Genomic DNA, 21,491 nt, shown 5'->3' with positions numbered 1-21,491 from the left:
GCCACACCTGGATAATTGTTTGTATCTTAGTAGAGATGGGGTTTCACCTAGTTGCCCAGGCTGGTCTCAAACTCCTGAGCTCAGGCAATCCACCCACCTTGGCCTCCCAAAGTGCTGGGATTACAGGCATGAATCACCACACCCAGCCGATATTGTTTAAATTGTGTGGCACCTCCCCAACTCTCTCTCTGGATCCTGATTTTTGCCATGTGACATGCCTGTTCCCGCTTCACCTTCTACCCCTGAGTAAAAGCTTCCTGAGTCCTCCCCAGAAGCCAAGCAGATGCCAGCAGCATGCCTCCTATACACCCTGCAGAAATGTGAGCCAATTAAACCTCTTTTCTTATAAATTACCCAGTCTCAGGTATTTTTTCCTACCAATGCAAGAATAGCCTAATACAGATTCAATCCACTTCCACCAGTGTTTACTGAGGTCTACTATGTGCGAAATGCTGGCCAGATGCTAGGCATGATAAAAGAGCACAACAGGCCCTGGCTGCAGGGAGCTTCCAATCTAGTGACACAATGATTAATTCAGAATAGACTAACCATGAGAACTAACAGGTATGGTACTGAGGAAGGTTGGAGAAAGACTGCATTTGGTCAACATCTTCATGAAGGAGATGGTATAAAATACTAGCCTAGAAAAATAGGATTTTAGAGGCCAGGCACGGTGGCTCACGCCTGTAATCCCACAACTTTGGGAGGCCGAGGTGGGTGGATCACTTGAGGTCAACAGTTCAAGACCAGCCTGGCCAACATGGTGAAACCCCGTCTCAACTAAAAATGAAAAAGAATTAGCCGAGCTTGGTGGCTGGTGCCTGTAATCCCAGCTACAATGGAGACTGAGGCAGGAGAATTGCTTCAACCCAGGAGGGCGGAGGTTGCATTGAGCAGAGATCGCGCCACTGCACTCCAGCCTGGGCGACAGAGACTCCAACTCAAAAAAAAAAAAAAAAAAATAGGATTTTAACAAGCAGGGAGAACGCAGAGGAGGGCACTGGGAGGAAGCATGGCAAATATACACAAAGGCCAGGGCAAGAGTTGGCACAGATTATAAGCACCATGCAAGAGGAAGGCTATAGGAAAGGACTTTGGAAAACCACCCAAAGAAACGTGCAAGAACGACACACTGGGGAGAGACTTTCACAGTCCTCAGAGCTGCCCATCCCAATAAGGAAGGGCATGAGGTTGCAAGCACAGTTGCAGTCTTACCTTTTCTGAATGAGTCCAGGCTGAACATTTCTGGCCAGGAGGGAAAGCTGGAATCCTGAGAACAAGGAGGGCCAAGAGGCAATAGTTAATATTCCTGGTCCAGCAACCCACAAAGAAGACTTCAGTAACATGGAGAGCACTGTCCAGAAATTGAAAAAAAAGAAACTCTTCACTAATGAGCACCAACTGCTGCTCCCCAGTCGTGAGGACTGGAAGGCCGGCTCCACTCCAGAGTAATTGTCTTTGCTTCTGAAAACTCCCCACATCCTGTTAAACAGAGGGGGATGCATTTCATCATGAGAGACACGTAGTTCTACCTAGTTCATCACAATACTTGCAGGTTTCCTTCCCAGTTCATCATAATACTTGCAGGTTTCCTTCCCAGTTCATCATAATACTTGCAGGTTTCCTTCCTAGTTCATCATAAGACCTGCAAGTTTCCTTGGGACTTCCAGGAATAAACTAAATTCTACATGGACCCCTTCTGTCACGTGGCATCAGGAAATAGGACTGATGACTGCCTTATGGGCAAATGGCTTACTGGGCTTTCATAAAACCTAGTCAAGCCCCTAAAAATAAGATTTGACTGACATTATCAAAGAATAACTGTACAGTGATTCAGAATAAAAAGCTTTTCCTAACAGAGTTTCTATGAAATAACAAATATTAAGTTAAAGCACAACTATTAGCCAAAAGTTTTGGTGCATTTTGCTTATTAGCATATTTAACTGAGGACTATACTTAGAGATGACAAGAAAAAAAGCAACACCTCTGGTTTAACAATTTTGTTTTTAAAAATACTCAAACTTGGCTGGGCGTGGTGGCTCAAGCCTGTAATCCCAGCACTTTGGGAGGCCGAAACGGGTGGATCACAAGGTCAGGAGATCGAGACCATCCTGGCTAACACGGTGAAACCCCGTCTCTACTAAAAAAATACAAAAAAATAGCCGGGTGAGGTGGTGGGCGCCTGTAGTCCCAGCTACTCGGGAGGCTGAGGCAGGAGAATGGCGTGAACCCAGGAGGCGGAGCTTGCAGTGAGCTGAGATCCGGCCACTGCACTCCAGCCTGGGCGACAGAGCGAGACTCCATCTCAAACAAAAAAAAAAAAAAAAATACTCAAACTCAGATTTATAGATGTTTTTATAATCCAGTACTCCTGGATTAGTGCAGTAACCTTAAGTGAACTTTGTTTAAAAACATCTACACAGTGTTTAGCAAATCAGAATCATGTCCAAAATTGCTTGGAGTCTACTGGGGCCAATACTCCTGCTCCTGACTGCTATTCCCTCTCATTCTCAAATTGTGGGGAGGTGGGGAGTGGAGGGCTGACCTGGGGCGGAATCTTTCGGGTCCATAGCAGGTCTGCCCTGATGGCCTCCGCTCCCCCAGGGATGCTGGAAATTTCAGCCCATAGGATATGGTAGAGAGAAAATCTTCAATACTTCAATACAATATCAACAATGATAAAATTTACTTTAGGAAGTTACATTCTATAGATACCTTCTATCCAAATGAAAATAAAAAGTATGTAATTTGACATTCTAATTTAAAAGAAAACCAGAATATTATAAAATCTAAAACATTTTAAGTGATTATTACTTAAAAAACAATACTCCCTGACTAACGTGGTAAAACTCCGTCTCTACTAAAAAAATAATAGCCAGGCATGGTGACAGGTGCCTGTAGTCTCAGCTACTTGGGAGACTGGGGCAGGAGAATCACTTGAACCCGGGAGGCAGAGGCTGCAGTGAGCCAAGATTGCACCATTGCACTGCAGCCTGGGCAATGAGAGTGAGACTGTCTCAAAAAAAAAAACTCGGCTGGGTGCGGTGGCTCATGCCTATAATCCCAGCACTTCAGGCACTTCGGGAGGCCAAGATAAGCAGATCACCCTGAGGTCAGAAGTTCGAGACCAGTCTGGCCAAAATGAGGAAACCTCGTCTCCAATAAAAATACAAAAATTAGCCAGCTGTGGTGGTGCACGCCTGTAATCCCAGCTACCCAGGGGGCTGAGGCAGGAGAATCACTTGAACCCGGGAAGCAGAGGTTGCAGTGAGCCAAGATCATGCCAATGCATTCCAGCCTGGGCAACAGAGCGAGACTCCATCTCAAAAAAATAAAAATAAAAAATAAAAAAGAGGCCGGGTGCGGTGGCTCATGCCTGTAATTTCAGCACTTTGGGAGGCCGAGGCAGGCGGATCACAAGGTCAGGAGACTGAGACCATCATGACTAACACAGTGAAACCCCGCCTGTACTAAAAATACAAAAAATTAGCCGGGCATGGTGGCGGCGCCTGTAGCCCCAGCTACTCGGGAGGCTGAGGCAGGAGAATGGTGTGAAACCAGGAGGCGGATCTTGCAGTGAGCCAAGATCGTGCCACTGCACTCCAGCCTGAGCGACAGGACGAGACTCCGTCTCAAAAAATAAATAAATAAATAAAAAATAAAATAAAATAAAATAAAAAAGAGGCCGGGCACGGTGGCTCAAGCCTGTAATCCCAGCACTTTGGGAGGCCGAGACGGGCGGATCACGAGGTCAGGAGATCGAGACCATCCTGGCTAACACGGTGAAACCCCGTCTCTACTAAAAAATACAAAAAACTAGCCGGGTGAGGTGGCGGGCGCCTGTAGTCCCAGCTACTCGGGAGGCTGAGGCAGGAGAATGGCTTGAACCCGGGAGGCGGAGCTTGCAGTGAGCAGAGATTCGGCCACTGCACTCCAGCCCGGTCAACAGAGCAAGACTCCATCTCAAAAAAAAAATAAAATAAAATAAAATAAAATAATAAAATAAAATAAAATAAAAAAGAAACAATACTCTATTGCTAAGAAATGGTAAACTGGCTAGGCACCGTGGTTCACACCTGTAATCCCAGCACTTTGAGAGGCTGAGATGAGAGGAGCACTTGAGACCAGGAGTTCAACACCAGCCTGGGAAACACAGTGAGACCCCATTTCTTAAAAAAATTTTCAGAATTAGCCAGGTGTGGTGGTACATGCTTGTAGTCTTAGCTATTCAGGAGGCTGAGGCAGGAGGATCACTTTACCCAGGATTTTGAGGTTTATAGTGAGCTGTGATCACGCCACTGCACTCCAGTCTGGGTGACAAAGCAAGACCCTGTCTCTCTTAAAAAAAACAAAAAGCAAGCCGGGTGCAGTGGCTCATGCCTGTAATCCCAGCACTTTGGGAGGCCGAGGCGGGCAGATCCCCTGAGGTCGGGAGTTTGAGACCAGCCTGACCAATATGGAGAAACCCCGTCCCTACTAAAAATACAAAATTAGCCAGACAAAATTAGCTACTCGGGAGGCTGAGGCAGGAGAATCGCTTGAACCCAAGAGACAGAGGTTGCAGTGAGATGAGATTGCGCCATTGCACTCCAGCCTGGGCAACAAGAGTGAAACTCTGTCTCAAAAGAAAAAAAAAAAGCAGCAAAATTTAATGGCTAGGTGTGGTGGATCATGCCTATAATCCCAGCACTTTGGGGCACCTAGCTGAAGGATCGCTTGAGGCCAGGAGTTCAAGACCAGCCTAGGCAACACAGTGAGACCCTGTCTCTAAAAAAAAATTTGTAAGTTAATTTGCTTGCAAATAGACTCTTGATTTTGCTTTTTTTTTTTTTTTTTTTTCCCCTGAGATGGAGTCTCGCTCTGTCACCAGGCTGGAGTGCAATGGCATAATACCAGCTCACTGCAACCTCCACCTCCCAGGTTGAAGCTATTCTTCTGCTTCAGCCTCCTAAGTGGCTGGGACTACAGGTGCACAGCTAATTTTTTTTTGTATTTTTAGCAGAGAGGGGCTCTTACCATGTTGGCCAGGATGGTCTCGAACTCTTGGCTTCATGATCCGCCTGCCTTGGCCTCCCAAAGTGCTGGGATTACAGGCTTGAGTCACCGTGGCCGGCCAGTTTTGCTTTTTAAAAGTCCCTAATCCTCTAGCCCAAATATTGTCAATTTAGGCTCATGTACTGTACTAATCTAAAATATGATACTATGAGAATCAAGATAGGATCTTTTAGAGATAATTTACAGAGCTCTAGAACATTTCATAGAGATCCAAAAGAAAGCTGTCTTCCTTGTAATGCAGTCAGTAATGGTTTTTTTGTTTTGTTTTGTTTTGAGACACAGTCTTGCTTCCATCGCCCAGGCTGGAGTGCAATGGCATGATCTCTGCTCACTACAACTTCCGCCTCCCGGGTTCAAGTGATAGTACTGACTCAGTCTCCCAAGTAGCTGGGATTACAGGCCCCCGCAACCACGCCTGGCTAATTTCTGTATTTTTGGTAGAGACAGTGTTTTGCCATGTTGGCCAGGCTGGACTTCAACTCCTGACCTTGTGATCTGCCCACCTCAGCCTCCCAAAGTGCTGGGATTACAGGCCTGAGTCACTGCGCCCGACCATAATGCAGTAATGTTAAAAACCTTTGTAGTGGGCCAGGCTTGGTGGCTCATGCCTGTAATCCCATTGCTTTGGGAGGCTGAGGCAGACAGATTGCCTGAGGTCAGGAGTTCGAGACCATTCTGGCCAAGATGCTGAAATCCTGCCTCTGCTAAAAATACAAAAAAACATTGGCCAGGCGAGCCTGAGCGCAGTGGCTCACGCCTGTAATCCCAGCACTTTGGGAGGCCGGGGCAGGCGGATCACGAAGTCAGAAGTTCGAGACCAGCATGGCCAACATGGTAAAACCCCGTCTCCACTAAAAATACAAAAAATTAGCCAGGCATAGTGGTGCATGCCTATAGTCCCAGCTACTCAGGAGGCTGAGGCAGAAGAATTGCTTGAACCCGGGAGGCAGAGGTTGCAGTGAGCCAAGATTGCGCTACTGTACTCCAGCCTGGGTGACAGAGTGAGACTCCGTCTCAGGGAAAAAAAAAATTGGCCAGGCGTGCCTGAGCGCCGTGGTTCACACCTGTAATCCCAGCACTTTGGGAGTCCGAGGCAGGCGGATCATGAGGTCAGGAGTTTGAGATCAGCCTGACCAAAATGGTGAAACCCCATCTCGGCTGGGCGCAGTGGCTCACGCCTGTAATCCCAGCACTTTGGGAGGCCAAGGCGGGTGGATCACAAGATCAGGAGATCGAGACCATCCTGGCTAACATGGTGAAACACCATCTCTACTAAAAATACAAAAAAAAAAAAAAAAAAATTAGCCAGGCATGGTGGCAGGCGCCTGTAGTCCCAGCTGCTCGGGAGGCTGAGGCAGCAGAATGGCGTGAACCCAGGAGGCGGATCTTGTAGTGAGCTGAGATCGCACCACTGCACTCCAGCCTGGGCGACAGAGTGAGACTCCATCTCAAAAAAAAAAAAAACAAAAAACCTTTCTCTACTAAAAATACAAAAATAAGCCAGGCATGGTGGTGCATGCCTGTAATCCCAGCTACTCAGGAGGCTGAGGCAGGAGAATCTCTTGAACCCAGGAGGCAGAGGTTGCAGTGAGCCAAGATCGCACCATTGCACTCCAACCTGGGAAACAGAATGAGACTCCATCTCAGAAAAAAAAATACAAAAAAGGTAGCCGGGCTTGGTGGCATGAGGCTGAGGCAGGAGAATTGCTTGAACCAAGGAGGTGGAGATTGCAGTGAGCTGAGATTGCACCACTGCACTCCAGCCTGGGCGACAGAGCAAGACTCTGTCTCAAAAACAAAAAATCTTTGAAGTTCAATGTCTCTCTTAAGTAATTTACAGATAAGTAAAATGCTATTATACCAAGATTTCCTGCATAATGAAATACAATTTAACCCCAGGTAGAGACACTAGGGGATGGTTCCAGGACAGAGACTCCACAAAGACTAATTAAAAATGATACCCTTCTGGCTGCGCACAGTGGCTCACACTGGTGATCCCAGCACTTTGGGAGGCTGAGGCAGGCTGATCACTTGACGTCAGGGTTCGAGACCAGCCTGGCCAACATGGTGAAACCCCGTCTCTACTAAAAACAAAAAAAATCAGTTGGGCATGGTGACAGGCGCCTGTAATCTCAGCGACTTGGGAGGCTGAGACAGGAGAATGGCCTGAAGGTGGGAGGAGGAGGTTGCAGTGAGCCAAGATCGTGCCACTGCACTCCAGCCTGGGGGACAAAACGAAACTCTGTCTCAAAAATAAAATAAAATAAATGATATCTTTCTTCCAAAATGGTCAGAAATAGGTTTAACACATGCCTCTTGTTTTACAGTACGTCTGAGCATGAGATCTACCACTGCTCTGTGCATGGCTAAATCAACTTACCTTATAAAAGCAATGACAGTCTCAGATTTTGTAGGCTTTTGAACTGGAGCTGAATTCTCTCCTTGCTATTCCTCATCACGAGGCTGGGCCTCCTCCTGGGAAGTACAACGCTGGGTCAATACAGTGGGGGGCCCACAGGGAAAGAAAGTTGCTCCGACCATTAAAATTCATTTACTAGCTCTAACAAGGACAAATTTTGTTAGTGGCATGATGGGCACATACTGGACAGAATGGCCTTACAAATCAGGACTTGCCATGACCCATTCAAGGCCTATTAAATTGTGAGCTGTCCTACACCAGCACCTGTAGAAGTGCTGAAGTCTTCTGACATCATCTAAGAAGATGTCAAGGTAAAGAAAGCCTTGTAAGCCTGAAAACCATTTTCTGCAAGCCCAGAGCAAAACCTACTTCCGTTTTGAGTTCTAATCCCATAATAGTTATGATAATCTAACACAAAGAAGCTATAACACTCTTCAAGATTGGGAAAATAACAATAACCCAAAGTTGAACAGCATTTTTACAGTTCGTAACATACTTCCATAGACTTTATCCCATTTAATCCAGGCAACTATCCAGTGAGGTAGGAATTATCTTTCCAGAGAAGAAAACTGAAGCGCAGGTTACACAATCTGCCCAAGATCCCATAGCTGCCTCAGGGCAGATGGAAATCAGCATTGAAGCATGCTGACTCCAAAACCCTCCTTGCTTATATACTAGGCTACTTTTCTTATTTCCAGGATATCATGCTGTTGCCTAAATGTACTATGGTCCATTCCTTGAGACATATTATACTGTTATCTTCAAAGGCTGAAGGGGGCAAGAAAGGTCCAACAGCTAATAAAACTTGCATGTGGTTTTTGTTTTGTTTTGTTTTGTTTTGAGACGGAGCTTCGCTCTTGTTGCCCAGGCTGGAGTGCAATGGCGCGATCTTGGCTCACTGCAACCTCTGCCTCCTGGGTTCAAGCAATTCTTTTGCCTCAGCCTCCCAAGTAGCTAGGGTTACAGGGGCACGCCACCATGACCGGCTAATTTTTGTATTTTTAGTAGAGACGATGTCTAGCCATGTTGGCCTGGCTGGTCTCAAACTTCTGACCTCAGATGAGCCACCTGCCTCGGCCTCCCAAAGTGCTGGGATTACAGGCGTGAGACACCTGGCCTTAATAAAACTTTGTATCACAGCTACATAAATGAAAACACTTGAAGAGCAACTATCTTTTAGGGATAAAGAGCCAACACAGGTAGAAAACGCAGCAAAGGATGTCGTTTCTGCACATCGCCTTAAATCTCTAAGATTTAAGTGTAAATTACAAGATGTAGTCGAGACCCACAATGACAGTGGGGTTACCGCCTTGCAAGAAACTTCAAGGAAAATCACCAACGTCTCATTTCACTCTGGCCAGTAAGCTGCAACCAAAACCAGGTTGAAAGCCTGTAAGTGGCCTTCTGCAGTCTACCTTAGTGTATGGCAAACCCCCATGGAGTGGGGTTGTAAAGTGAAACAGCCTCTGCCTTGAAAAATCACAATTCAAGTGACCAATGTTGCTACACAACGACCAGATAGATATGCCATACCCCTGGCTTAGGGGTTCTGAGGACCCCTGGGACTCCAGTTCACTGCAAACAAAGGACCCAACATGCATTTGGTCTTCCCCTGCTAAATGGGGCAAGTTACCACCAGCAAACAAAGAATACCTCACCCCTTGGCCTCCCCCAGTGACATAGTCGGTGCAAAAGGGGGCAAACTAGGGGGGCCAGAAGGCACGGGGCCTCCCTCTGGACGAACGGTCTGGGCAGCACCGGGAAGGAGGAGAAGTAGACAAAGGTCTCGGGGCACTCAGGAGGCTTCCTCCAGGCCCTGCCTGGGGAAACGGAGCATCCCCTGAGGCGAAGGCGTCGTTGCGCCAATGAAGCGGCCTCTCCCGCGGCCTCCGCGGAGCCCCTGGCTGCGAGGCCCGCCCCGGCGGACCGGTCTGGCCCCCGCCCCCGCCCGGGCTCCATGGCAACGGCAGGCCGAGGCCTGGCTGCCCACGGATCGGCCGGGCCGGCTTCCCGGGCAGGCCTAGGATGCCCGGCCTGCTCCTCGGGCCCGCCGGCGTCTCCGCCCCACTCTCCGCCAGGCCGGCGGTAGGACCGGGCCCCCTCCTCGCGACGACCACCCCCGGCCGCGGCAGGATCCTCAAGAGGGCACGAAAGGGGAGAATAAAAAGCCCAATTCACCTGTTGTTACAGATGTGAAACAAGCCTCGGTGCACCGCGCATGAGCCGCGGCTCCCCCAACCACGGCCGGACTACAACTCCCAGCAGCGGCGGCGCGGCCCCTTCCGGGTCCCGTGGCGGAAGTCCCGCCGCCGTTCCGACTCTCCCCTCCCGGGGTCACGGCACTCGCCTGCCGCGCGCGGCACCGCTCCTCGGCGGGCTTCGAGCCTGGTGCCATCTGAGGCTCGTCGTGGCCGCTCGAGGCACCCGGCACCCGGGATGCCCCGGTACCCGGCCCAACGGGGCGAGGCGGCGGTGCAGGCGGGACTTCCGGCGGAGTCGCGAAGGGGACGGGCTGGCGCCGGCTGCTCTGTGGTGGCAGAGCGAGCGGCTCGGGGTGGCGGGGTCCGGCGTCAAGCTGCCACCTTCCTCGGCGACTTAGCTGCCTGCAGTGTGAGAGCGGGGAGGGTCTTCGTGCCCTCTGCGCGCCAGCGGCGCCTCCTGGTGCGAACAACCCGGGTCTTGGCTGAGCCAGGAACGGTTTCCACCTCGGGCTCCGGGATTCCACCCGCCTTCCCCGCCACAGCTCGTAGCCACGCCTCCTCTCTTCCCCATCTCCCCTCTAATCTTCTGTTTTTTTAGGGAGGTGACCTTTTTTGTCTTGTCTCCCCAGGTTGCTGGGAAGATGAAATCAACCTGTTGGTTTGTTTATTTCGTAAATTGTACAACGTTAGGCAAAGGACAAGGTGGCACTTGCTGGTCGCGAGGAGAGTGCCAGTCATAGTTGCTGAAAATCTGGAGGTCCCGCCCGGCCACATCACTTCTTAGGAATGAGAAAGGGGATTGTCCCAATTATACGCTGTAGTCCTCTAGATAAGGTTCAAGTATAGGTTCAGTGGAATTCAACTTCAAAAGGAAACAACGCAGTGCCGCAGCTCTGAAACTGGGTCAGGATTTTACAGAGTATGGTTTTAAGATGTGGCCTTTGGGCCGGCGCGGTGCCTCACGCCTGTAATCCCAACATTTTGGGAGGCCAAGACGGGTGGATCACCTGAGGTCAGGAGTTGAAAACCAACCTGGCCAATGTCGTGAAACCCCGTCTCAACTAAAAATGCAAAAAAATTAGCTGGGCGTGGCGGCGGGCGCATATAATCCCAGCTACTTCGGTAGGCTGAAGCAGGAGAATCACTTGAACCCGGGAGGCGGAGGTTGCAGTGAGCGGAGATTGTTCCATTGAATCCCAGCCTGGGCGACAAGAGTGAAACTTAAAAAAAAAAAAAAAGGATGTGGCCTTTGAGGCTGTATGAAGAATTAGTGCCATATCCCGTCACTTTTGTGTGCAAACAATTCAACATAACATCTCTTTTCTTTCTCTCTACATTGTCTAGAAGACCGGGATGTCTGGGTGGAACATCATTTATTCATTCAAATAATTAGTGCATCTGAACAGGGCATGGTGCTTTGTTGTGTGGGGAATGGAGAGATCCCTGCACGGACATCTGAGTGCTCTGTGTATCAGTTGCTAAGCTGGTGTGGAGGATACAAAGGCCCTGCCTCAAGGGACTTAGGGCCTAGTAGAGAAGATGACAACATTGTGTGAAGGAAATGGAAAGTGGTAAATGCTGGAAAGGAGGTATCTGGTGCTCCAAGAGTTCAGAGAAAGGAGTGGTTACTCCTGAATGGCAAAATGAAAGAAGCGTGAACAAAGATGTCGGAGTGGAACAAGGGGCAAATCCTAGGAATATTCAGTAGTTCAGTGTGACCAGAGGGTTGGGATGTGTGTGCAAGCTTTACAGGAAATAGAACTGAAAAACTGTTGGGGAGTACCATACTAAGGAATTTTTAATTTTTTTTGTAAGACATTTTAAAAAATTATTAGGAGACTAAAATACTACACTTTTTTGTTGTTGTTGAGACAGTCTCTACTCCATCACCCAGGCTGGAGTCAGTGGCGTGATTGCGGCTCACTGCACCCTCCACCTCCCAGGTTCAAGCAATTATCCTGCCTCAGCCTCCCAAGTAGCTGGAATTACAGGTGTGCACCAACACGCCCAGCTCACTTTTGTATTTTTACTAGAGATAGTTTCACCATGTTGGCCAGGCTGGCCTCGAACTCCTGGCCTCAAGTGGTCAGCACACTTCAGCCTCCCAAAGTGTTGGGATTACAAGCGTGAGCCACCACGCTTGTCCAATACTGTACTTTAGAAAGCTTCCTCTGGAAGTGAAAGGGTTGAATCAGCTGGGAAAATAGAAACTAACATGCTAATTAGGTCCCGAGAGAGAATGAAGGATTCAGCTATACTCAATAGTGAGAAAGGCAAGAAAGAAAAAAATGAGGGGGTGACTGTTGAGCAGCAGGCTGAGCCCAGGCCACGAGTGTGTGGAGAGATGACTTTGAGATCTGTACCATAGTGACAGAAAGGATTATGCACTATTAACATAATTAAGGGACACAGGAGTTGGAAAAGATGATAGATTCAGCTTCACTCAGATTATGTTTGCAATGTTGTTGGGAAAGTTAAGTGATAAAGTCGTGATCCCTGCTCCAAAGAAGGTTATAGTCTGGTAGAGAGATAGTTATAGTCTGGTAGAGAACATGCAAATATCTTTTTTTTTTTTTTTTTTGAGACGGGGTCTCACTCTGTCACCCAGGCTGGAGTGCAGTGACATCATTGTGGCTTATCACAGCCTTAACCTCCCAGGCTCAATTAATCCTCCCTCCTCAATTTCCCAAGTAGCTGGGACTACAGGCACGTGCCACCACACCCAGATATTTTTTCATTTTTTCTGGAGAAAGGGTCTCACTATGATACCCCAGGCTGATTCAAACTCCTGGCCTCAAGTGATCTATCACTTCAGCCTCCCAAAATCCTGAGATTACAGGTGTGACCCACTACACCCAGCCACAAATAAATCAAGACCTAAGGCCAGGTGTGGTGGCTCACGCCTGTAATCCCAGCACTTTGGGAGGCCCAGGCAGGCGGATCACCTGAGGTCGGGAGTTCAGGACCAGCCTGACCAACATGGAGAAACCCTGTCTCTACTAAAAATTCCCAATTAATCGGGCGTGGTGGCACATGCCTGTAATCCCAGCTATTCGGGAGGCTGAGGCAGGAGAATCGATTGAACCTAAGAGGAGGAGGTTGCGGTGAGCTGAGGGGGCAAAATACTTGAATAGATGTATCTCCCACAGGCGCAGTGGCTCAAGCTTGAAATCCCAGTCCTTCAGGAGGCTGAGATGGGCAGGTCAATTGAGCCCAGGAATTTGACATCAGCCTGGGCAACAAAGTGAGACTCCTCTCTGCAAAAATACTAAACTTAGCTGGGTTAGGTGACATGTGCCTGTAGTCCCATCTGCTCAGGAGGATAACATGGGAGGATCGGCCAAGCATGGTGGCTCATGCCTGTAATCCCAGCACTTTGGGAAGCCAAGGCAGGGGTCAGGAGTTCGAGACCAGCCTGACCAACAAACATGGTGAAACCTCGTCTCTACTAAAATACAAAAATTAGCCGGGTGTGGTGGCACATACCTGTAATCCCAGCTGTTCAGGAGGCTGAGGCAGGAGAATTGCTTGAACCTGTGAGGTGGAGTTTGCAGTGAGCCGAGATCACACCACTGCACTCCAGCCTGGGCAACAGAGCAAGACTCCGTCTCAAAAAAAGAAAAAAGAAAAAAAAAAGTTGGGAGGATCAATTGAACCCAAGAGATTGAGGTTGCAGTGAGCCAAGGTCACACCACCGCACTCCAGACTGGGTGACAGAGTGAGACCCTGTCTCAAAAAAAAAAAAAAGGTCAGACGCAGTAGCTCACACCTGTAATCTCAGCACTTTGGGAGGCCGAGGTGGGTGGATCACCTGAGGTCAGGAGTTTGAGACCAGCCTGGCCAACAAGATGAGACCCCAACTCTACTAAAAATACAAAAATAAGGTGGTTCACTCCTGTAATGCCAGCTACTTGGGAGGCTGAGGCAGGAGAATCACTGGAACCTGGGAGGTGGAGGTTGCAGTAAGCCGACATCACAACACTGCACTCCAGCCTGGACAACAGAGTGAGACTACATCTCAAAAAAAAAAAAAAGAAAGAAAATTTTTGCCCAGAGCAGTAGGTCATGCCTGTAATCCCAGCGCTTTGGGAGGCTGAGCCCTGCAGATTGCTTGAGCCCAGGAGTTCGAGACCAGTCTGGGCAACAATGGTAAGACCCCATCTATACAGAAAATTGAAAAAATGTATCCAGGCATGGTGGTACATACCTGTAGTCTCAGCCACTCAGGAAGCTGAGGTGGGAGAATTGCCTGAGCCCAGGGGGTGGAGGCTGCAGTAAACTGTGATCCCGCCATTGCACTACAGCCTGGGTGACAGAGCAAGACAGCCACCTTTTTACTCTGTCTTTAACATGGCTATTTTTCTGTGTGTGCAAAGAGAAGGGTCTCTGGTGACTCTTCCCCTACTTACAAAGACACAGTCCTATCTAACTAGGGGCCTGCCCTTATATCCACATGTAACCTTAACTACCTCTCTAAAGGCCCTATTTCCAAATGCAGTTACAGTTGAGGGTTAGGGCTTCAGTACATGAATTCTGAAGGACACAATTCAGTCCATGACATCAATTTAATGAAATAATATGCAGCAATAAAAAAGAATGAGTTAGGACAGGTGTGGTGCGTCACGCTTGGAATCCCGCCGCTGGGAGGCTGAGGCGGGTGGATCACTTAAGGTCAAGAGTTCAAGACCAGCCTGGCCAACATGGTGAAACCCCGTCTCTACTAAAAATATAAAAATTAGCTGGGCCTGGTGGTGGGCGCCTGTAATCCCAGCTACTCGGGAGGCTGAGGCAGGAGAATTGCTTGAACCCAGGAGGCGGAGGTTGCAGTGAGCATCGATTACGCCACTGCACTCCAGCCTGGGTGACAGAGTGAGACTGTCTCAAAAAAAAAAAAAAAAAAAAAAAAGAACAAGTTAGATCAAATGTGCAGACATGGAAAAATATGAAGGAAATGTTGGTTTTATTTGTTTTGTTGTTTGGATTTTTTGAAACAGTGTCTTGTTCCATCACCCAGACTAGAATGCAGTGATGCAATCATAGCTCACTGCAGCCTCAAGCTCCTGGGCTAAAGTGGTCCTCCAACTTCAGTCATCAGAATAGCTAGGACTACAGGCAGGTGCCACCAAGCCTGGTTTGGTTTTTTTTTTCTTTTTTTTTTTCTTTTTTTTTTGAGATGGAGTCTCCCTCTGTCGCCCAGGCTGGAATACAGTGGTGCGATCTCAGCTCACTGCAACTTCTGCCTCCCAGGTTCAAGTGATTCTCCTGCTTCAGCCTCCTGAGTAGCTGGGATTACAGGCGCCCGCCACCATGCCCGGCTAATTTTTGTATTTTTAATAGAGACAGGGTTTCACCATGTTGGCCAGGCTAGTCTCAAACTCCTGACCCCAGCTGATCTGCCTGCCATGGTCTCCCAAAGTGCTGGGATTACAGGCATGAGTCACCGCCCCCAGCTTTTTTTTTTTTCTTTTGAAAGAGGGTCTCTGTCTGTCACCCATGCTGGAATGCAGTGATGAGATCTCAGCTCACTGCAGCCTCGACCTCCTGGCCTAAGCAATCCTCTCACCTCAGCCTCCGGAGTAGCAGAGACTATGGGCACGCACCAGGTCTGGCTAATTTTTGTATTTTTTGTAGAGATGGGTTTTACCATGCTGTCCTGGCTGCTACTTTTGCTGTGATTATGGTTTTGTTTTGTTTTGTCTCTGACCCAGGAGTCTTGTGACTTCTACCAGCATAGAGGAAATAGTGGCAGGCTCACTAACAGCTTGTAAGTAGGGTAAAATTCCAGACCTGCATCTTCACAGTTCCTCACAGTATAATGAACACCCATATTAGCCATCACCCAGCTTCAGGGATTATCAACCGAAGGCTAACCTTGCTTCATCTATAGGTCCTCATGCCCTAATTCGCACCAGATTTTAAAAATCAAATCAGCCGGGCGCGGTGGCTCAAGCCTGTAATCCCAGCACTTTGGGAGGCCGAGATGGGTGGATCATGAGGTCAGGAGATCGAGACCATCCTGGCTAATACGGTGAAACCCCGTCTCTACTAAAAAATACAAAAAACTAGCCGGGCGAAGTGGCGGGTGCCTGTAGTCCCAGCTACTCGGGAGGCTGAGGCAGGAGAATGGTGTGAACCCGAGAGGAGGAGCTTGCAGTGAGCTGAGATCCGGCCACTGCACTCCAGCCTGGGTGACAGAGCGAGACTCCGTCTCAAAAAAATAAATAAATAAATAAAAATAAAAAAATAAAAATCAAATCATACCACTTCATCTGTAAATATAACAGGGTGCATCTTGGCCGGGCGCGGTGGCTCAAGCCTGTAATCCCAGCACTTTGGGAGGCCGAGACGGGTGGATCACGAGGTCAGGAGTTCGAGACCATCCTGGCTAACACGGTGAAACCCCGTCTCTACTAAAAAATACAAAAAACTAGCCGGGCGAGGTGGCGGGCGCCTGTAGTCCCAGCTACTCGGGAGGCTGAGGCAGGAGAATGGCGTAAAAACCCGGGAGGCAGAGCTTGCAGTGAGCTGAGATCCGGCCACTGCACTCCAGCCTGGGCGACACAGCGAGACTCCGTCTCAAAAAAAAAAAAAAAAAAAAAAAAAAAAAAAAACAGGGTGCATCTCTACAAGATTCCTATTTATTCATCATAACCATAAAACCAATGTCATACCTTCAAAAGCTAGTAAATCCTTAATATCATTGCAAAATTCCTAACAATAGATAAATCCTTTTTTTTTTTTTTTGAGTCAGAGTCTCACTCTGTCGCCCAGGCTGGAGTGCAGTGGCGTGATCTCAGCTCACTGCAACCTCTACCTCCTGAGTTCAAGCAATTCTCCTGCCTCAGCCTCCCAAGTAGCTGGGACTACAGGTGCACGTCACCACACACAGCTAGTTTTTGTTTTTTGTTTTTTGTTTTTTTTTTGAGATGGAGTCTCGCTCTGTCACCCAGGCTGGAGTGCAGTGGCCGGATCTAGGCTCACTGCAAGTTCCGCCTCCCGGATTTACGCCATTCTCCTGCCTCAGCCTCCTGAGTAGCTGGGACTACAGGCACCCGCCACCTCACCCGGCTAGTTCTTTTGTTTTTTTTTTTTTTTTTTTTTTTTTAGAGACGGGGTTTCACCGTGTTAGCCAGGATGGTCTCGACCTCCTGACCTCGTGATCCGCCGTCTCGGCCTCCCAAAGTGCTGGGATTACAGGCGTGAGCCACCTCGCCTGGCCAATAAATTCTTTCGGGTAAATTTGTATCTTATCCCCATCCTTTGTGCCAATATTTTAAGTTGTTACTGCAACATTAAAATAGGAATATATATCATTTATTTATGGACTTCTTTCAAACCCTGGGGTTACTTTTTTGGCTTTCAACTGCAAAGATAAGGGAATTTGGGTAATGGAGCATCACATTTTTGGGTATGCATTAAACACTTTGTTATAAAATTAGTAATTTATTATTATCATTATTTTGAGATGGTATCTCACTCTGTTGCCCAGGCTGGAGTGTGGAGTACAGTGGGGAGATCTTAGCTCACTGCAACCTCGGCCTCCCAGGTTCAAGTGATTCTCCCACCTCAGCCTCCAGATTAGCTGGAATTACCAACACTGATAAAAGAATAGAGGCCAGGTGGGGTGGTTCACACCTGTAATCCCAACACTTTGGGAGGGATTACAAGCATGAACCACTGCGCCCGGCCATAAGATAAGTAATTTCTGATAGACGCTCTAGTTAATGTCATGGCCAATTTGTACAAGTCAGTTATTTTCTTTCATTTTGTTTTGTTAATTTTTTGAGATGGAGTCTTACTCTATCACCAGGCTGGAGTGCAGTGGCACAATCTCAGCTCACTGCAACCTCCACCTCCTGGGTTTAAGCGATTCTCCTGCCTCAGCCTTCTGAGTAGCTTGGGTTACCGATGCCTGCCAGAACACCTTACTAATTTTTGTATTTTTAGTTGAGACGGGGTTTCACCATATTGGCCAGGCTGATCTCGAACTCCTGACCTCAAGTGATCCACCAGCCTCAGCCTCCCAAAGTCCTGGGATTATAGGCATGAGTCACTGTGCCTGGCTACAAGTCAGTTATTTTCTTTTTTTTTGAGACGGATTCTCGTCTGTCGCCCAGGCTGGAGTGCAGTGGCGTGATCTTGGCTCACTGCAACCTCTGCCTCCCGGGTTCACGCCATTCTCCTGCCTCAGCATCCTGAGTAGCTGGAATTGCAGGTGCCCGCCACCATGCCTGGCTAATTTTCTTTTTTTTTATTTTTTATTTTTTATTTTTAGTTGAGACAGGGTTTCACCGTGTTAGCCAGGATGGTCTCCATCTCCTGACCTCATGATCTGCCTGTCTCGGCCTCCCAAAGTGCTGGGATTACAGGTGTGAACCACCGCGCCTGGCCCAAGTCAGTTATTTTCAATCTTGGAAAATATATATTAGTAAAACTGAAAAGAGATGTATTGCACCCAGAAATTTTGTCTTTTTTTTTTTGAGAGAGTGTCGCCCTGTCACCCAGGCTGGAGTGCAGTGCCGCGATCTTAGCTCACTGCAACCTCCGCCTCCTGGTTCAAGCGATTCTCCTGCCTCAGCCTCCCAAGTAGCTGGGATTACAGGCATGTACCACTGTGCCTGGCTAATTTTGTATTTTTAGTAGAGATGGGGTTTCTCCATGTTGGTCAGGCTCGTCTCCAACTCCCAACCTCAGGTGGTTCACCTGCCTTGGCCTCCCAAAGTGCTGGGATTATAGGCAAGAGTCACTGAGCCCTGCCTTTTTTTTTTTTTTTTTTAAACACTGAGTCTCACTTTGTTGCCCAAGCTGGAATGCAGTGTCGTGATCTTGTATTTTTAGTAGAGACAAGGTTTCACCATGGTAGACAGGCTGGTCTTAAGACTCCTGACCTCAGGTGATCCACCCGCCCCAGCCTCCCAAAGTGCTGGAATTACAGGCTAAGCCACGGTGTCCACGCTTAGGAGTATTTTTTTTAATTAAATTAAATTTTATTTATTTCTGTATTTATTTATTGAGACAGAGTCTCACTCTGTATCCCAGGTTGGGATGCAGTGGTGCGATCTTGGTTCACTGCAACCTCTGCCTCCTGGGTCCCGGTTCAAGCACTTCTCTTGCCTCAGCCTCCCAAGTTGCTGAGATTATGGGCTCATGCCACTGCACCGGCTAATTTTTTGTATTTTTATTAGAGATGGGGTAACCATGTTGGCCAGGCTGGTCTTGAACTCCTGACCTTGTGATCCGCCCACCTCGGCCTTCTAAAGTGCTGGGATTACAAGCGTGAGCCACCAAGCCCGGACCAGAATTTTTGTTTGTGTTTTTTTTTTTTTGTTTTTGAGATGGGGTCTCACTCTATCGCCCAGGCTGGAGTGCGGTGGCATGATCTCGGCTCACTGCACCCTCTGTGTCCCGAGTTCAAGCAATTCTTCTGCCTCAGCCTCCTGAGTAGCTGGGACTACAGGTGCATGCCACCATGCCTGGCTAATTTTTATATTTTTAATAGAGACGGGGTTTCACCATGTTTGTTTATTGAGACACAGTTTCACTCTTGTTGTCCAGGCTAGAGTGCAATGGCACTATCTTGGCTCACCGCAACCTCCACCTCCAGTGTTCAAGCGATTCTCCTGCCTCAGCCTCCCGAGTAGCTGGAATTACAGGCCTGTGCCACCACACCCAGTTAATTTTATATTTTTAGTAAAGACGGGGTTTCTCTATGTTGGTCATAGAGACTCCCTCTAACTCCCGACCTCACGTGATCTGCCTGCCTTGGCGTCCCAAAGTGCTGGTATTACAGATGTGAGCCACTGCGCCTGGCAGATTTTTTTTTTCTTTTTCTTTTTTATTAGAAACAGGATCTCGGCCAGGCGCGGTGGCTCATGCCTGTAATCCCAGCACTTTGGGAGGCTGAGGTGGGTGGATCACCTGAGATCAGGAGTTCGAGACCAGCCTGATCAACATGGAAAAACCTTGTCTCTACTGAAAATACAAAATTAGCCGGGCGTGGTGGTGCATCCCTGTTATCCCAGCTACTCGGGAGGCTGAGAGAGGAGAATCGCTTGAACCCAGGAGGTGGAGGTTGCGGTGAGCCGAGATCGTGCCATTGCACTCCAGCCTGGGCAACAGAGCAAGACTTCTTCTCAAAAAAAAAAAAAGAAAAAGAAAAAAGAAACAGGATCTCACTCCACTGTTCTCTGCCTGTAATCTCAGCACTTTGGGAGACCGAGGCGGGTGGATCACCTGAGGTTGGGAGTTTGTGACCAGCCTGGCCAACGTGGTGAAACCCTGTCTCTTCTTAAAATAAACAAAATTCCCCGGCCAGGCTTGGTGGCTCATGCCTGTAATCCCAGCACTTTGGGAGGCCGAGGCGAGTGGATCACCTGAGGTTGGGAGTTCGAGACCAGCCTGACCAACGTGGAGAAACCCCGACTCTACTAAAAATACAAAACTAGCTGGGCATGGTGGCAGGCACCTGTAGTCCCAGCTACTCGGGAGGCTGAGGTAGGAGAATCGCTTGAAACCAGGAGGCAGAGGTTGCAGTGAGCCAAGATCGCACCATTGCACTCCAGCCTGGGCAACAAAAGCAAAACTCTGTCTCAGAAAAATAAAGAAGTAAATAAACAAAATTAGCTGGGCGTAGTGGTACGTGCCTGTAGTCCCAGTTACTTGGGAGATTGAGGCACAAGAATCATTTGAACCCGGGAAGTGGAGGTTTTGCAGTGAGCCAAGATTGCACCACTGCACTGCAGTTTGGGCGACAGAGCCAGACTCTGTCTCAAAAAAAAAGAAACAGGATCTCACTCTGTAATCCAGGCTTGGGTGCAATGGTGCAATCATAGCTCACTATAGCCTTGAACTCCTGGGCTTAAGGGATTATCCTGCCTCAGCCTCCTGAGTAGAGAGGACTACAGACATACATGCTAGCTTTTTTTCCGTAGAGATGGAGGTCTCATGTTAACCAGATAAACCACCACACCCAGCCGTTTTTTTTTCTTTCAGACAGGGTCTCTTGCTTTGTCAGGCGGCAGTGCAGTTGTATGATTGTGGCTCACTGCAGCCTCAACCTCCCAGGCTCAAGCAATCTTCTCACCTCAGCCTCCTGAGTAACTGGGACCACAAGCGCATGCCACCACACCCAGCTAATTTATTGATTGATTTTTTATAGAGATGAGGTTTTGCCTTGTTGCCCAGGCTGGCCCTGAATTCCTGGGCTCAAGTGATCCTCCTCCCTTGGCCTCCAAAAGTGCTGGGATTACAGGTGCAAGGCACCAAGCTTAGCTTCCCAGAATGTTTTTTAGCCCTTACTGTTTTTGTTTGTTTGTTTGTTTGAGACGGAGTCTCACTCTGTCACCCAGGCTGGAGTGCAGTGGCGTGATCTCGGCTCACTGCAAGCTTCACCTCCCAGGTTCATGCCGTTCTCCCGCCTCAGCCTCCCTAGCTGGGACTACAGGTGCCTGCCACCACGCCTGGCTAATTTTGTGTTTGTATTTTTAATAGAGACAGGGTTTCACCATGTTAGCCAGGATGGTCTCGATCTCCTGACCTTGTGATCCGCCCACCTCGGCCTCCCAAAGTGCTGGAATTACAGGCTTGAGCCACCATACCCAGCTAGCCCTTACTGTTAAAAATGGTACTGCCAAAGGACCAACATTTAGGCTTTTAAAAAATCCGAATGAGCCTGGGTGCAGTAGCTCACACCTGTAATCCCAGCACTTTGAGAGGACAAGGTGGGAGAATCACTTGAGCCCAGGAGTTATAGACTAGCCTGGGCAACAGAGTGTGACCCTGTCTCTACAGGAAATAAGATAAAAATGAGCTGGACA

The 21,491-nt window shown here is 48.5% G+C and overlaps 1 protein-coding gene across 3 annotated transcripts in view; it reads right to left on the bottom strand.

The window, feature by feature from the left end:
- The window catches only part of DHX30 (DExH-box helicase 30), a 196,318-nt gene that overhangs the window by 42,893 nt on the left and 131,934 nt on the right, over window positions 1-21,491 (bottom strand). Inside the window, exons 1-3 of one of the 3 annotated variants that reach the window (XM_050780723.1) lie at window positions 9,653-9,859; window positions 7,436-7,530; window positions 1,216-1,270 (exon numbers count right to left, since the gene is read on the bottom strand). The exons of 1 other annotated variant lie outside the window; for it this stretch is intronic. In XM_050780723.1, coding sequence (XP_050636680.1) covers window positions 1,216-1,243 — 28 coding nt within the window. In that variant the 5' untranslated portion in view covers window positions 1,244-1,270; window positions 7,436-7,530; window positions 9,653-9,859. Of the gene's footprint in view, window positions 1-1,215; window positions 1,271-7,435; window positions 7,531-9,652; window positions 9,860-21,491 lie in introns of those variants that run through there. One more of the 3 variants, XM_050780725.1, reaches the window with a different exon arrangement.

Source organism: Macaca thibetana, chromosome 2, assembly GCF_024542745.1.
Source record: "Macaca thibetana thibetana isolate TM-01 chromosome 2, ASM2454274v1, whole genome shotgun sequence".
In the NCBI taxonomy this organism is placed as follows: Eukaryota; Metazoa; Chordata; class Mammalia; order Primates; family Cercopithecidae; genus Macaca; species Macaca thibetana.
The sequence above is the reverse complement of the archived record's forward strand: the minus strand, read 5'-3'. Positions and strand labels throughout refer to the sequence as shown.